The sequence below is a fragment of the Branchiostoma lanceolatum genome, chromosome 17 (assembly GCF_035083965.1).
Source record: "Branchiostoma lanceolatum isolate klBraLanc5 chromosome 17, klBraLanc5.hap2, whole genome shotgun sequence".
In the NCBI taxonomy this organism is placed as follows: Eukaryota; Metazoa; Chordata; class Leptocardii; order Amphioxiformes; family Branchiostomatidae; genus Branchiostoma; species Branchiostoma lanceolatum.
Window position 1 is genome coordinate 165,883 of NC_089738.1, and position 16,820 is coordinate 182,702.

The window sequence follows — 16,820 nt, forward strand, 5'->3', positions numbered from 1 at the left end:
GGGCCCCTGGTACGTGACCTTGGTACTGCAGCAGAACTTCCATTTTTTGTATCTTTTGATCTGGACATGCTTTGGTCTTGATTTTTGGTGACAGATAACTTTCGATGAAAAGTGGTGTGGGTTTTGCCCCCCTAGCAGCTTGCTCTGAAACTAATGGGGCGTTTTTGTTAAAACCTTTCAAGGAGGATAACTGAACAAAGGAACAACGGATTCCCATGATATTCGGTAAACAGGTAGCTTAGACAGAGATGGACACAATGAGATGCAAATTAAGCAAAGGAGGACTAAAATTGCATAATTAATGAGGAAATTCTATAACTCCAGTGATTTTCATAGTTGTAGGACTTTAAGACATTAAACGTATGCAATTTATGGCAGGTGGAACATTAACACATACAGATCATGCAAATAAGCAATGTTGGTCTGGTGAGCAAACAATTCAGGCTTTATTTCGCACAGTACAGTTTCCAAAACAAGTACAAGAATCTCACAGACAGAAAACAACACTTGCAATACATCATATTCTATAAACGACTCCATGAATACATGTAGCTTCACCAGGCTGGCAGGGCCTAGAGAAAAATGTTGTGTTTCTGGTTACCCGCTCGATCCTAGCAAAAAACTGCCGACCCAAGCTTTTCGGGGCCATTAACAGCTATCAAGGGACATAACATTCTCAATCTGACATCTGAGTGACGAAATTCAGAATAAGTAGTCTTGTAGATTTTCTTACAGACTTACTACTGAACTATTGAATGTGTAGTAAACATTGTACTTCTTTGTTCAGTTTATCAATATACTTTGTGTAAGTTGTGTATATATAACACAATTAATATGATGCTGAACCACTCCGGCTGAAATCTAAAACCTACCAACCCTAGTTTTTTCAGGACCGTAATCAGAAACACAACATTAATGTTCAACAGCCAAAGGCATTTACAAGTACAGTTTTTTTAATACAACCACACTGTAACAACATTGCTAATCCATTCTCCATACATGTCCTTCCAGCTGAGTGTGCAAATTTTTCCATAATACTTGAGGTTTATTGTAAGAAGTGCATTTTCTGCCTGATAATCACAATTTTACAAGATTTTTAGGTAGCTCTAACCAAATCTATATAAGACCTTCTTGCTCTAACACATGTCATGTTTGTGAAACAATTATTATATTCCTGTACAGGAATTTACTCTGGATAAACCATGTTTTGACTTCTCTATATGTATCGTTTGTTTTGGGGAACACTGTCAGGGAGAAAGCCTAACATATATAGTATACAATATTGTGTGCAGTTTGTTGTTGTTGTTGTTTTTTTGTCACAAGGCTCTTCCTAGCATCCTTTATTTGAATCGTGTTTCTAATGATGGACCAAAGTTATGGCCATTCCTTCAACTTCACAGACAAAAATGATATTTCTAACAAAAAAGCAAAGTGAGCACAGCTATGTTGAAATGATGGCTGGAGAAAATCCTGGTCAGTCGATGGACAAGTTTGCAGCTCCTACTTCCCAATCCTCTGCACTACCCACTCCTGCTGACAGAGGGGGCATCTGTTGTTCTGTTTCACCCACAGGGACATGCAGCAGTTGTGAAAGGAGTGGTTACACTCTCCCCACACCACTGGAACAACAACAAAACAACAACAGTCAGGTGTGAAAGGAGTGGTTACACTCTCCCTACATGACTGGAACAACAACAAAACAACAACAGTCAAGTGTGAAAGGAGTGGTTACACTCTCCCCACACCACTGGAACAATAACAAAACAACAACAGTCAGGTGTGAAAGGAGTGGTTACACTCTCCCCATACCACTGGAACAACAACAAAACAACAACAGTCAGGTGTGAAAGGAGTGGTTACACTCTCCCCACACCACTGGAACAACAACAAAACAACAACAGTCAGGTGTGAAAGGAGTGGTTACACTCTCCCCATACCACTGGAACAACAACAAAACAACAACAGTCAGTTGTGAAAGGAGTGGTTACACTCTCCCCATACCACTGGAACAACAACAAAACAACAACAGTCAGGTGTGAAAGGAGTGGTTACACTCCCCCCCCCCCCCCACACCACTGGAACAACAACAAAACAACAACAGTCAGGTGTGAAAGGAGTGGTTACACTCTCCCCACACCACTGGAACAACAACAAAACAACAACAGTCAGGTGTGAAAGGAGTGGTTACACTCTCCCCACACCACTGGAACAACAACAAAACAACAACAGTTGTGAAAGGAGTGGTTACACTCTCCCTACATGACTGGAACAACAACAAAACAACAAAAGTCAGGTGTGAAAGGAGTGGTTACACTCTCCCTACATGACTGGAACAACAACAAAACAACAAAAGTCAGGTGTGAAATTCGCAGCGTGGTGATGTAATACTCGGCGATGTCCAACGACCTTTGGCCTTTGTGACATTAGATCTCGATACCGAGTCGGCCCAAATTTGAACCATCGCTTTCGAACTCTTGCGTTCCAACAATGGAACCCAGACGGTACGTTCTATTATTTCGCCGCGGGAGAGAGGCGAAGTCGGTTGCCTCCATGCTTCGATGTTTGTGACTTTTTCAAATGCACGTACAGCGCACTAATAACCTTTTTCTGAATAGATGTGACTACGATGTGTCATGCAATAGCTACGACCATACAGCTTATCATGTGATGATATTAGATTCAAGATGCCGCTCAAAATATAATAGCTGGCCTGTAAATCCTGAGGAGTCACGTGAGCTTCTGTTGCTTATGGCACAGATTTCGCCACTGCGGTTCGACTGTGTTGTGAGTCTTGTGCCGACCTAGTACTCGAGATCTGACGTCACAAAGGTCAAAGGTCGTTGGACACCGCCGAGTATTACATCGCCACGCCGCGAATTTCAAATGTTGTAAAAACGCTAATCTAAAACTGGACTAGTGTAAAACAAGTCAGAACTGGTCTTAGTGGTATATTTAACATACTGCGGTATGCTTTACGAAATTAAGTTGAGTCTGCCTTTATACAACAACAAAACAAGAGTTTTGCTTATGATGAGATTCTATCAAAATGTCTCCAAATAATCACCTGTAATTTCATATGTATATGTGCAGCCTGTGTATTATACTTACCAACACAGTCCTCTTGTTTATTTTCTGCCTGGCATCGAAGACAGGCATCTGTAGAGACAATGCAGATGATGCAATCTATCAATTTTAGCAGTTCATAATCTTCATATCATGTGTTTTCCCATAAAGACCAACAAAAAAGGCTAGTATCACAGGGGGACATTTCTGTCAACATCCTGAAGACACACTGTCTAGTACTTATTATTATTAATTAAGCAACTTTTACAACAGACTAATTGTCTCAAACCTGTCAGACTTTCTTTTAAATTTGTAGGTACTGCATGGGGCCGACACCCTCAGACCAATTTAGGCCAATTTCATTTTCCATTGAAAAGCACTGTGTCCATTGACTTGGTCTCCAAACCGTGAAATAAACATTTGTTTATGCATAAATATTCTTTCACATTGCGTCTGTCTACAGATTCTAGTAATTACATGGCAAATTTCTAGAACTAAAGTAAAAGCATTGCCTATCTAACCTAGATATTAGTATCTATGTCCCAACCTACCCATGACTTGGTCCTACAATTACAACATGTCCCAACCTAACCCAAGACTCAGACTCTCCGTACACTAGAGACTCCCCAAGCAACCTTCTCATGACTTGGACGCTACTAGTACACTACAGATGTCCCGACCTACCCATGTCTTAGACCCTAAACTACAGATGGCCCAACCTACACATGACTTAGACGCTACACTACAGACGTCCCAACATACACATTATTTAGACGCTACACTGCAGACGTCCCAACCTAAACATGACTTAGACCCTACACTACAGACATCCCAACCTAACCCATGACTTAGACCCTAAACTACAGATGGCCCAACCTACACATTATTTAGACGCTACACTGCAGACATCCCAACCTAAACATGACTTAGACCCTACACTACAGACATCCCAACCTAACCCATGACTTAGACCCTAAACTACAGATGGCCCAACCTAAACATGACTTAGACCCTACACTACAGACATCCCAACCTACACATGACTTAGACCCTAAACTGCAGACGTCCCATACCAACCTATCCATAGCATGGACCCTACACTGCAGATGTCCCAACCTATCCATAACATGAACCCTACACTACAGACGTCCCAACCTATCCATAGCATGGACCCTACACTGCAGACGTACCAACCTATCCATAACATGGACCCTACACTACAGACGTCCCAACCTATCCATAGCATGGACCCTACACTGCAGACGTACCAACCTATCCATATCATGGACCCTACACTGCAGACGTCCCAACCTATCCATAACATGGACCCTACACTGCAGACATCCCAACCTATCCATAACATGGACCCTAGCTACACTGCAGACGTCCCAACCTATCCATAACATGGACCCTACACTGCAGACGTCCCAACCTATCCATAACATGAACCCTACACTGCAGAGGTCCCAACCTATCCATAACATGGACCCTACACCACAGACGTCCCAACCTATCCATAACATGGACCCTACACTGCAGACGTCCCAACCTATCCATAACATGGACCCTACACTACAGACGTCCCAACCTATCCATAACATGGACCCTACACCACAGACGTCCCAACCTATCCATAACATGGACCCTACACTACAGACGTCCCAACCTATCCATAACATGGACCCTACACTGCAGACGTCCCAACCTATCCATAACATGGACCCTACACTACAGACGTCCCAACCTATCCATAACATGGACCCTACACTACAGACGTCCCAACCTATCCATAACATGGACCCTACACCACAGACGTCCCAACCTATCCATAACATGGACCCTACACCACAGACGTCCCAACCTATCCATAACATGAACCCTACACTGCAGACGTCCCAACCTATCCATATCATGAATGAATGAAGACCTTTATTGCACATTTCTGCCACACTTGGCTAAGTACAGGTCACAACAAAACAAAATACAAGTACAGTTAACGCATACAAAAGAATATGACTATCATTAAATAAATTCTACTTCTCCTCGCTTTTCGGTTATAAAATTCTACTTCTCCTCGCTTTTCGGATATAAAAGAACAGACGTGTTTTTCAATGGGAGGTTAGTCTAGTTAACGTTGCATTAGGAATATGAATTTTTCAAAAGTACTTAAATGGGAAATAGGTTTTCTACAAGCTTATACAGTTCATTTCTTTCTTTGGTGTATAATCCACATTCTACCACAAAATGACATTCGTCTTCTACTCTATTCAAAGTACAATGTTTACATAATCGTTGTTCTAGAGGAGTGTGGGTATGTCTTCCCGTTTCAATATGTAGTTTGTGACAGCTGATTCTCAGTCTTGTGACTGCATTCCTGTCCCTCATATTTGAATTACTTTGATATTTTTCTTCATTATAAGTAGTTTTGAATAATCTATATGTTCTTAACTTATTTTTGGCAGCCCCACCTTTGTTGTCGTTATGTATTTCTTTCAGAAACGTTTGGAAGTAAATGTCTTTTATCCGCTGGCCAATGGAACTAACAATTTGTAACGTATTTGAATTATATGAAATTGGAAGGTGCCATAAGAAAGCAAACCCGCTCTCCTCTAAAGACTTAACGTATTTCTGTCGCCCAACATTTCAAACCAGATTTGTCTAGATCTAACTGACAGAAGAAAGCATCTTCTTGAAAACTGTCGGCTGGCACATTCTGGCGAAGTCTAAGGAAATATTTGACGGCATTTAGCGAAGCATCCACTTGTATTGGGTATCTTCCTAATTCAGCCCTTGCAGCTAGGCTGTAAGCAGACCTAGGTACACGTAATGATTGTTTGCAGAATTTTAAATGAACTGATTCAATTGGACAGGAATTTGAACTTTTGAATGAACCCCATATTTCAGAGCCGTAGAGAATAATGGCTTTAACGCACACATCAAAAAGTTTGTTTCTCACAGAAATTGGGGCGTCGGCATTGTCTAGAGATTGGTTGATGCCGAACAAAGCTTTTAGATCATGGACCCTACACTGCAGATGTCCCAATCTATCCATAGCATGGACCCTACACTGCAGACGTACCAACCTATCCATATCATGGACCCTACACTGCAGACGCCCCAACCTATCCATAACATGGACCCTACACTGCAGACGTCCCAACCTATCCATAACATGGACCCTACACTGCAGACGTACCAACCTATCCATAACATGGACCCTACACTGCAGACGTCCCAACCTATCCATAACATGGACCCTACACTGCAGACGTACCAACCTATCCATAACATGGACCCCACACTACAGACGTCCCAACCTATCCATAACATGGACCCTACACTGCAGACGTCCCAACCTATCCATAACATGGACCCTACACTGCAGACGTCCCAACCTATCCATAACATGGACCCTACACTGCAGACGTCCCAACCTATCCATAACATGGACCCCACACTACAGACGTCCCAACCTATCCATAACATGGACCCTACACTACAGACGTCCCAACCTATCCATAACATGGACCCTACACTGCAGACGTCCCAACCTATCCATAACATGGACCCTACACTGCAGACATCCTAACCTATCCATAACATGGACCCTACACTACAGACGTCCCAACCTATCCATAAAATGGACCCTACACTGCAGACGTCCCAACCTATCCATAACATGGACCCTACACTGCAGACGTCCCAACCTATCCATAACATGGACCCTACACCACAGACGTCCCAACCTATCCATAACATGGACCCTACACTGCAGACGTCCCAACCTATCCATAACATGGACCCTACACCACAGACGTCCCAACCTATCCATAACATGGACCCTACACTGCAGACGTCCCAACCTATCCATAACATGAACCCTACACTGCAGACGTCCCAACCTATCCATAACATGGACCCTACACTGCAGACGTACCAACCTATCCATATCATGGACCCTACACTGCAGACGTCCCAACCTATCCATAACATGGACCCTACACTGCAGACGTCCCAACCTATCCATATCATGGACCCTACACTACAGACGTCCCAACCTATCCATAACATGGACCCTACACTGCAGACGTCCCAACCTATCCATAACATGGACCCTACACTGCAGACGTCCCAACCTATCCATAACATGGACCCTACACTACAGACGTCCCAACCTATCCATAACATGGACCCTACACTGCAGACGTCCCAACCTATCCATAACATGGACCCTACACTGCAGACGTCCCAACCTATCCATAACATGGACCCTACACTACAGACGTCCCAACCTATCCATAACATGGACCCTACACTGCAGACGTCCCAACCTATCCATAACATGGACCCTACACTGCAGACGTCCCAACCTATCCATAACATGGACCCTACACTACAGACATCCCAACCTACCCATGACTTGGACCCTACAGATGGCGCAGGTATCACACTCCACGTCCCAGCTCCACATGGCCACAGCGTTCCACTTCTTCAAACTGAACATTTTATCCGCAGCCTTTTTCCCAGGGCCGTTGTCACTGCCGGTGTCCGCCATGTTTCCGACGTCGCCGTGAAATTTGAACAGACCGAGAGTAAGAGGCAGAATTGTCCACAGTGTTATGTATACTGCTTGGAGGATTCTAAAGTCGCTTGAAAATCCTTTTTTTTCTCCGACAAACTGCAGAAAAACGTGACTGCGCTGTTTAGGAAATGAACTGGCTATATTTGACCCGCCGAGTTGACCTCTGCCTGATCCTCTTGTTCACCACACAAGAAGTCAGCTTAACCATTAAAAAATGTAACTTTATTTGTTAGCTGTACTAAATATTTATCATAAATGACAAAACAAATATTTAACACGTATAACGTTACAGGTTTCCCATTTCCTAAACAAAACACACTGAAGCCTGAAATATACAGTAAAGGTACAAATATAGAAAAGTTTAACTTTGACCTTTGCCCTGCAAGGTGTGTCAAAGTTCAACTGGACAGAGGGAGGGGAAAACGTGCGGTCTTCTGAACATCTAAATTATAGTCTTCCAAGATGGCAGAACAGCTTGAGAACCTGACATCACCACTGAACACTATTCAGGTAGATTTGAGTGCTATACGTCGGGTTTTAAAGTCAGAAACTTAATTTGAAGCGTAAGATTAAGAGCATGCATTATTCAACCATAAAAATTATGGGGCTCCCGTGTACAATACTCAACAGCAACAGCCTCATTTTACTCACATATAACCTACTGCCTGTAATAATACAACTTGGTGAATTATTAGTCACTGAAAACTGTTTTAAGACAGAACACGGAACTTATATCGAAAGGTAACGTTACTAGCAGTCCATTTTAAAAATGTAACGTTAACTTACATTTGTATGTGTTTGGTCTCTTTCAGGAGAAATGGAAGTTGTTGCCAGCCTTTCTGAAGGTACAGTACTGTACTAATTACCTTCGTCGACGAAATGGTTTCGTCGACAAGGTTATTCGATGGTGCTTGTCTGTGTGTCTGTTAGTGAACAGAATAAGTCGAGAACGCCTGGATGGTTTGTTGTCGTAGTTGGTGTGTCGGTGTGTATGTGGGACATCTCAAGATGATTAGATTTTGGGCGAAGTGTTTTGCATAATTAACGAGAAAAGTGTAAAAATGTGTTACATTGTATGCTGAAGTATGTGTAGTGTTGGCTGTGTTATTCCAATTTAAGGCGTCATGGATAGGGGCAAGGGTCCTGAGGGGTCATATTGGAGGCAGGAAACGTCAGTTACACAAATTGGCTGTCAGCCAGCTGTTGGCATTGGTAAGGTAGTCTCCAAGCAGACGTATGGGTTGGCTATAGCAGGGGCAGGTTTTGCTTCAGACTTTGAAAGGGAATTACTCAAGAAGGGCTTGGTGGATGGTCATAAATTTTTGTAAGTACATAGCTTGAGTGCTGATGTACATGATTAGATACTTATTATGCAAATCAGTATCTAATTTGCATGATTAATGAGGAAAGTTTATACATGCATCAAAAGATAGGACTCTCAAACATGTGACATATGTAACTGAGGAAGAGAGAAATATTAATAGATATCAGCTTTGCAAATGAGAACCTCATTGACATAATTAATGAGAAAAACTATAACTCGAGATGGTCTTGATGGATGGTCATGATTTTTGGTATGTAGATAGCTTACGTGATGCTTTGTATGATTGGATGATAATTATGCAAATCAAATTCTAACTCACATGATTAATGAGGCAATTTTAAAAATCTGCTGTGTTCCATGATATGACTATTCAAATATGTGACATTTGTAACTAAGGAAGAGAGGAATGTTGATAGATAGGAAATATGCAAATGTTGGCCTAATTAGCATAATCAATGAGAAACTACTATAATTCCATACTAGTAAATGACGGCAATTTCATACTTGTGGCATTAGGAAGTTGTGTGAATGTGAACACCATGGAATCAAATTATGCTAATAAGGAGGGAGCTTATTTGCATAATTGATGATAAATGTTAGCATAACCTTCTTTGTTAAGCTCATAGTCATAACAAGGAGGTTTGGACAACTTATGTTATTTGGGTGAAGAGGGTCAACTGGTATGATTGATGATTGATGAAAAACACTCCTAATACGTCAGTCATAAAGGTCAAAATCATTTGACGAAGGTATGAGGTCGTAGAACTCTTGTTTGTGTTATGAACTTCTTTGAATGTTTGATGTCATGTCCATTGTACTTTGTGCCTTCGAATTATTTTTGTCAAAGTTATATATTTATCCACTGACAGCTACTAGTACTAAGTAGTAGAAATATACTATGACATAGGACAGATCATAGAATCTTCTTTACATGTAGAATTTTCCAAGATTGACAACTGTGTTCAAAGAAAAGTTGCAATACAGTAAATGTCGCCACATGCTTGCAGATGTTTCAAGGTTAAGATGAAGAATTTATTGCAAAAACTGTGAACATAATAAAGATATCACTAACATTCTACAATTTACACTGTATACGTGTCACTAAATACCGTAACTTTTGAAACTATATTGTGGTGTCTTTAGGTTCAAGGACTTTGCAGTTGCTAATGTCCACTGCAAACTATAGGAACTTCCGTAAATGGATGATTGTATTTCAAATTCAGTTGTTGTGGTTCAGGATTGCGCCTTTCCGGCGTGAGGATTGCACCAATAAGATTTATAAGACTGCCAGCTCTCCAGGTCTCACTTGTTAGACCCCTCGGTTGGCAGAGAGGAATATAGTATTACCCACAGTGATACATGTGCAATGCCAGAACTCCTTTTCACTAAACCACTCCCTCTTGCCAGCTGTGTGTTTCCTTGCGAGAGAAGACATTGAGCTTGCTACTAGTAGAGGGCCCATCAAAGTCTTGACAAACTCTAAACTTCGACCAAACCCCGACCCTAGGCATGATTAGTTTCATTTCTGGTGTAATCTAAATACAATTGAAATTTACTGTGAACTTAAAAACACTGCAAAAATGCTTGTTCTGTTTTCTGCCTGGCCACTTACCCCCTTGTTTTAACCGGGAACTTTTAAGACCTGATCGAATATCGCGAACACTCCATTTGCTAAGTCCTATTGCGAAATTAAAATCTTTGCAAACTGAAAGGCATTTACAGTATGTGTAACTGCAAGCATTGTCTCAAGAAAATATCTTCTACACATACTGTAAATGCCTTTCAGTTTGCAAAGGTTTTAGTTTCGCAAAGCAAATGGAGTGAGTTTGCGTGAGAACATGAATTGTGTTATTAACTAATGATCTGTTCTCCAGGTAAAGGGTCTGGTAAAACAACACATCGACTCCTTCAACTACTTCATCAATGTGGAAGTAAGTATGGGCAACAAGTGTTTTTTCACCAAGATTAGGCTAATGTTTTCCGTGGTTGTGTTTGTGGTGGTACAGTCAAACCTGTATTAGCGGTCACCTTTGCATAGCGGCCACCTGCCCATAGTGGTCACTTTTTGTCGGTCCCTTGGATTTTTCCCATTGACGTAAGCATTAAGAATTCGTCTATAGCGGTCACTGTCTAACGCGGTTGCGGCCACACGGTTTTCGGTCCCGCGGGTCTGGAAACACTGCCGATAACGGTCCCGGCGCATGGTCGCCGCAAGATTTCTTTCAAATCTCGGCAGAAAAATATTGTCATTATACTTTTTTTATAGCAGTGTTACCCATGAAAATGTTGCCTATGGTTTTATTTTGCCCCTGGTGAGGGTTTTGAATTTCCAAAACCGCTAAGACGCCAGAAATTTGTGGACAAAGAGAGCCTCTTGCGCGCGGTACATGTTGCCGACGCTTTGCTTACTTGGGTTACTTCACTAAGTTAGTAGTAGCATGTGCAAGCAGTTTGTTATAAATTATACAGACGCCTTTTATCCTCTACAAAAAGGTTTTAAAGTCATCAATTCTTCGTTTATGTGTTCTCTTTATTCAAAGAACTTCTTTGACGAAATAATTTTACATCTTGTACTATTTAAACGTAGAGTTAAATCATAACCCACACCTACATTACAGTAGACTATCCCAATGACCCTATGGCCTCAGGCGCCATTTTGTTTTTCCCCCGCCGTCAAGGAATCCAACCCAAACAGGCTGATCTTACCGTGATATTCCGTGATTTTTTGCCGATAAATAATGTCACCGCGCAATTGAAAATGACACGGTTGTCTTCGGCAACATTTTAAGTCGCATGTGCTCCGGTTTGGGGGCGGATCGATGGATCGACTTGGACTTAATAATATACTTGTGGAAAAATCGAGACCGACCGAAAGCAGTCATCTTGAGCAGCGATCGTCGTCTTGTGGAAGTGGTCGGTAGACCAAGTTTGACTGTACACTGTACATGTATAGTATGTGAATAAACGTTTCTCAGTGTGGCACTTATTGCTCGTGGTCAAAATCAACCGTTTCTATAGAGCGGCCACCTGTCCATAGCGGTCAATTTTGGCCAGTCCCTTGAGTGACCGCTATAGGCAGGTTTGACTGTATACTGTAATTCTTGGAATTTTCGCTGTGGTTCACCGTGAACTTAAAACCAGTGTTTCCATACTGTACAGTATGTGACTATAGAGCTTAAATGAGCTGCATGCAAACACTTTATTCTCTCCCTTTACTTGTACTTATGATATATATATCCATGGGCATGTATGTACCTAACCTTCATAATGGCTGAGTTTGTACATTTATTTTACTGTCTATTCTTAGTTATCAGTTTATAATCATATGATAAAAAAAGATACAATAAATGCCATGTACTAACCCACTGTTCCACCTATATTTTGATTTATAGATTAAGAAGATTATGAAAGCCAACGAGAAGATTGTGAGTGATGCAGACCCCAACTTTTACTTAAAGTAAGTACTGTCCAGTTGTATATAAAACTCTGATTTTAAGACGTAAATAACAATTGTAAATAACAAGTGCGTGTCATGATGTCGTGGGAGCATTCAGCTGCCTTGTGATAGAAAAAGTTGTCGTCGGTCCAGTTAGTTTAGAAAATCCTATGACAAAAATTGTTTCAGTAATGTGATTGTGCCTTCAAAGTTTATGTACTTATAATCCTCACTATCTAAGCTTTAAACCATGTTCGCAGCTACATGTAGATGTGTAAAGGTTAGGTTTGACAGGTCGTTGTAATATAACCAGCTGATGCCACCCTGTGTGCCTCGAAAGCTGTTACAGTAACTGTTGTGTTAGGCAGAATGAAGGGTGATTATGCCGGCTATACAGCTACAGAAACAATATACAATAGATGTTAACAGTAGTTTGAACAATAACAATAGCGAAAGCATGTCGACTGATGATGATGATGATGATGATGATGATGATGATGATGATGATGATGATGATGATGATGATGATGATGATGATGATGATGATGATGATGATGATGATGATGATGATGATGATGATGATGATGATAATGATGATGATGATGATGATGATGATGATGATGATGATGATGATGATGATGATGATGATGATGATAACATGTACCCCATTGCAGATATTTGAACATCTATGTAGGAATGCCAGATGTGGAGGAAGGCTTCAACATCACCAAGCCTATTGCACCACATGAGGTCAGCTTGAATTCGATGTATTTATTTCTTCCAGCATATAAATATAATTATGATACAGATCTAAACCTTTCTTCCATATTATCTTACTATCATGGTTATGAGGCATATGAGGCTTAAATTGACCGCCGCTTAATCCAAATGCAAATACCTAGATGTGGTTAAAATTACAGTTTACAATTTTGTCATAATAGTTCATTAATTTTCTTTAATTTTGTTTTCAAATGATTGAATAAACTCAATGACAAACTCTTGCCCGAAACATATATCAGCAAATAATCAATTTGCTTCAAGCCCAAATTAGTCTTTGCCTGAAAAATATCTGGGAGTACTTATACTTCACAAGGAAGTGTAAATCATCATGGGTTTCTAAGGCCTCAATTTTACTAGCATGCAACCTCGCTGCAACCTAAATTGGATTTGCGTAACCCTTGACTTCATTATTCAAGGAATATCATGCAAAATGTAAAAGTATGGCTGAAAAGACAGCCAAGCACACAGAGTGTAAAAGGATTTGTTTTTTGTGTATGAAATTTGCTCAAAGAAACATGAGCGCTCTGTCAAATTGTAGGGCGCAACAAGCTCGAGGTCACCCTTGCAGAATAGGTTATAAACTTGATATTATGATATGCTAATTTGCAGTGCCGATTGCGGGACATGACATACTCTGCACCAATCACGGTGGACATTGAGTACACCCGGGGCAACCAACGAGTGGTGAGAAATAACCTACCAATCGGAAGGTACAGTCAGTATTTTCTATTTTTAGTGTTTCCATGACTACAGGCTCATACCGGAGAATAGAAACCAAGTCCTAATAATGTTATGCCGTGTATTCTTCACTTTTCAAACTACTGGTACAGGTTATGATAGCATTATTAGCAGTCTAATCATGATAATTGGTAGCTTTTGATAACAGTTTTCATTAACAGATTGATAATTTTGATAAGACTTTGACAGCTTTTGGTAGCCGTTTTTCCTTATAACAGATCAACAACTTAATAACTTTTGGTCAAAGTTTGGTAATTGAATACAGGCTGAACTTGGCAAGTTTCAATGACAGCATTGACAACAGTTTGTCAACATTTAATAAAATTCGTGAATAATTTCATCAGGCTGGTAAATGACTGAATTAGCTAAATTCTTTATTCACAACATCATATATTCAACAAGAGCCGACGTTTTGATGACCGTCAGTCATCTTCTTCAGGGCAGTTCTAGTTCTGACTGGTTCACTTTGCCTTGCAGCTGGGTGTCACTGCAAACAATGTGGTCTGCATTGTCACATGGACATGTAGCAGTGACACCTACAAAATGTAGCTGCAATGCAAAGTTAACCAGCCAGAGTTGCCTGATCGAAATGAAGATGACTGACGGTCATCAAAACGGCTCTTGTTGAATATGTTGTTGTGAATAAAAACCTTTGCTATTCATCATTTGATAACAGTTTGTTACCTTTTGATTTAACAGCATCAAGTCGATAACTTTGGATGATACTTTTGATAGCTTTTGATGATAGTTTTATGTCTTCTAACAGTATGATAACTAATAATTAGAGGACATTGTTTCAAGTTATTAATATCTTTTAATGACAGTTTGAAAATGTTTAAGAAAAGTTTGATAACTTTTGTTAACAGTTTGTTAACTTTTGTCAAAAGTTTGATAGCTTTTGTTAACAGTTTAATAACTTTAGTTAGTTTAATAACTTCAGTTAACAGTTTAACAACTTTGGTAAAGGGTTTGATAACTTTTGATGACAGTTTGATAACTTATGTTTACAGACTGAGTGTGCTAACTATGGATGACAGTTTGAAAACCTTTGATGATGGTTTGATAACTTTTGATAACAGCCTTATATCTTATTGTCCTACAGAATGCCCATCATGCTGCGCAGCTCCAACTGTGTGCTGACCGGGAAGTCCCCCTCAGAGCTGGCCAAACTCAAGGAGTGTCCACTGGACCCAGGGGGGTACTTCCTGGTCAAGGGTGTGGAGAAGGTCATTCTGATCCAGGAACAGCTGTCCAAGAACCGCATGATCGTGGAAACTGACCGCAAGGGTCTCATCAGCTGTTCAGTCACCAGGTTAGATACATGTAGAAGGCTTTATCAGCTATCATTCTTAGCTAGCTCATTGGGACACAACACTAACATCCACATGCGCATTTTGTTTATTGTCGTTTGAAAAAAATGTTTGCCACCATACTATAAATCATACAAAGAAGATGCAAAATGATCAAATAAGTAAGTTGAAAAAGAAAATATATACTAAATTAAATAAATTCATTCATCAAAGTCTTCCAAAGTCAAACAAGAAGACAAACAAGAAGACAAAAGGCAAAGGACAAAAATAAAACCTTTTTCGTGTTTGGGGTTCCATGCTCTGTGTGTTTAGTTCCTGACCACTTGATATTATGATGAAGGCACCTTTCTTTACCCAATTTTTTTTCATGCTCGCATATCAGTTTAGGGGTGCCCAGAGGAAGTCATCCATATAATCAAATCAGTACAGCCTGATTACAAAAAAACAGGAAGAGAATATTACTCTGTTATGTTTGAAAAGGCTATCTATGGTGTGATAAGGACCCCCAGATCCCTCTTTGGTTTACTTGATTGTTATGAGAACTGAATAGGACTGATATCACCTTATGCACTGAGGAAAAGACAGGACATAAACCCTTCATACAAAGGTTGTTGTCAATAATAGGTTAAAATCAGGTTACACAGAAGTCGCAACTTTTTGCTGCCACAGTATTTATACCCCTGTCACACAGCATGAAAAATGATCAGTTGATGAGTCTGTGTCAGCTCTAGATGATATTTTAGGGGGTTCTCTCGATCATTGCACGGCCAATGTTCACAGGTCACTAACCCTCTGTCAATTTTAAAATTGGGCGTCCTGCTGGTGATCATTTTCAAATACGACCAAATCTTGACAATGTCAATTGTACATGTGTGACAAAGGTATGGTTACTGTTGATTACAGAATCATAAGATTGGAGAGAGAGAGACTACGGCTTATGTTACATTTGTATTCCTTTCAATGTTTCTGCACAGTTCTACCCATGAGCGTAAGACAAAGACCTACGTCGTTCAGAAGAATGCCAAGTACTTACTGAAACACAACACTTTTACTGAGGTAAGTATTGCGATTGGCAGTCAAAGGGTTCAGACGGTCTGTCAAAGATCCGTAATGATAACGATACACGTTATTTATTACTGGCAAGAATGTTGACAAAAGGAGCGTCCTATTCCTTTTTGAAGCAACTGTTACATTCCTCAGAGATAAATATTAAAGAAGTTTCTTCTTTTATTCTGATCTTTATTTCTCCCTTGTTGAATAATGAGTATGAATGGTGTTATTCTGTTAAGATGCAGAGGTACGATCATAATTATATCACATTACACCTAATAGTATATACATGATACATACTGTTAGTGTATTACATGTGAGTTTTGACGACTATTTACAGTTTTCGGTATTAGGGGAGCAATTGCCATTGCTTCACATAGTTACTCAAACTCAGTCTCATAGTGTTATGATGTTATGGTGTATTAGAATTTGAACTTGTCTTAGCCTCCCCTGCCTACAAATCCTAAAGAGAAATGATTATTATACAGATAACTGTACTATCATGTTTACTTATGATCTTTGTTTCTTTGCTAACTA

At 40.3% G+C, this 16,820-nt stretch overlaps 2 protein-coding genes across 4 annotated transcripts in view; one reads left to right on the forward strand and one right to left on the reverse strand.

The window, feature by feature from the left end:
* Nucleotides 1–422: 422 nt before the first annotated feature.
* On the reverse strand, nucleotides 423–7,833 carry LOC136423461 (RING-box protein 2). Its single transcript, XM_066411609.1, has 3 exons — nucleotides 7,477–7,833; nucleotides 3,109–3,156; nucleotides 423–1,619 (listed from the first exon to the last, which is right to left on the reverse strand). Exons 1-3 carry the CDS (start codon nucleotides 7,616–7,618, stop codon nucleotides 1,501–1,503), a joined length of 309 nt encoding a protein of 102 aa, XP_066267706.1. The 5' UTR covers nucleotides 7,619–7,833; the 3' UTR covers nucleotides 423–1,500.
* A 201-nt stretch (nucleotides 7,834–8,034) lies between these two features.
* The window catches only part of LOC136423460 (DNA-directed RNA polymerase III subunit RPC2-like), a 35,800-nt gene continuing 27,014 nt past the window's right edge, over nucleotides 8,035–16,820 (forward strand). For all 3 annotated transcript variants that reach the window (XM_066411605.1, XM_066411606.1, XM_066411608.1), the window contains exons 1-8: nucleotides 8,035–8,155; nucleotides 8,458–8,490; nucleotides 10,844–10,900; nucleotides 12,362–12,426; nucleotides 13,080–13,155; nucleotides 13,795–13,895; nucleotides 15,026–15,235; nucleotides 16,208–16,289. In XM_066411605.1, the coding sequence (XP_066267702.1) occupies nucleotides 8,108–8,155; nucleotides 8,458–8,490; nucleotides 10,844–10,900; nucleotides 12,362–12,426; nucleotides 13,080–13,155; nucleotides 13,795–13,895; nucleotides 15,026–15,235; nucleotides 16,208–16,289 (672 nt within the window). In that variant the 5' untranslated portion in view covers nucleotides 8,035–8,107. The remainder of the gene's footprint in view (nucleotides 8,156–8,457; nucleotides 8,491–10,843; nucleotides 10,901–12,361; nucleotides 12,427–13,079; nucleotides 13,156–13,794; nucleotides 13,896–15,025; nucleotides 15,236–16,207; nucleotides 16,290–16,820) is intronic.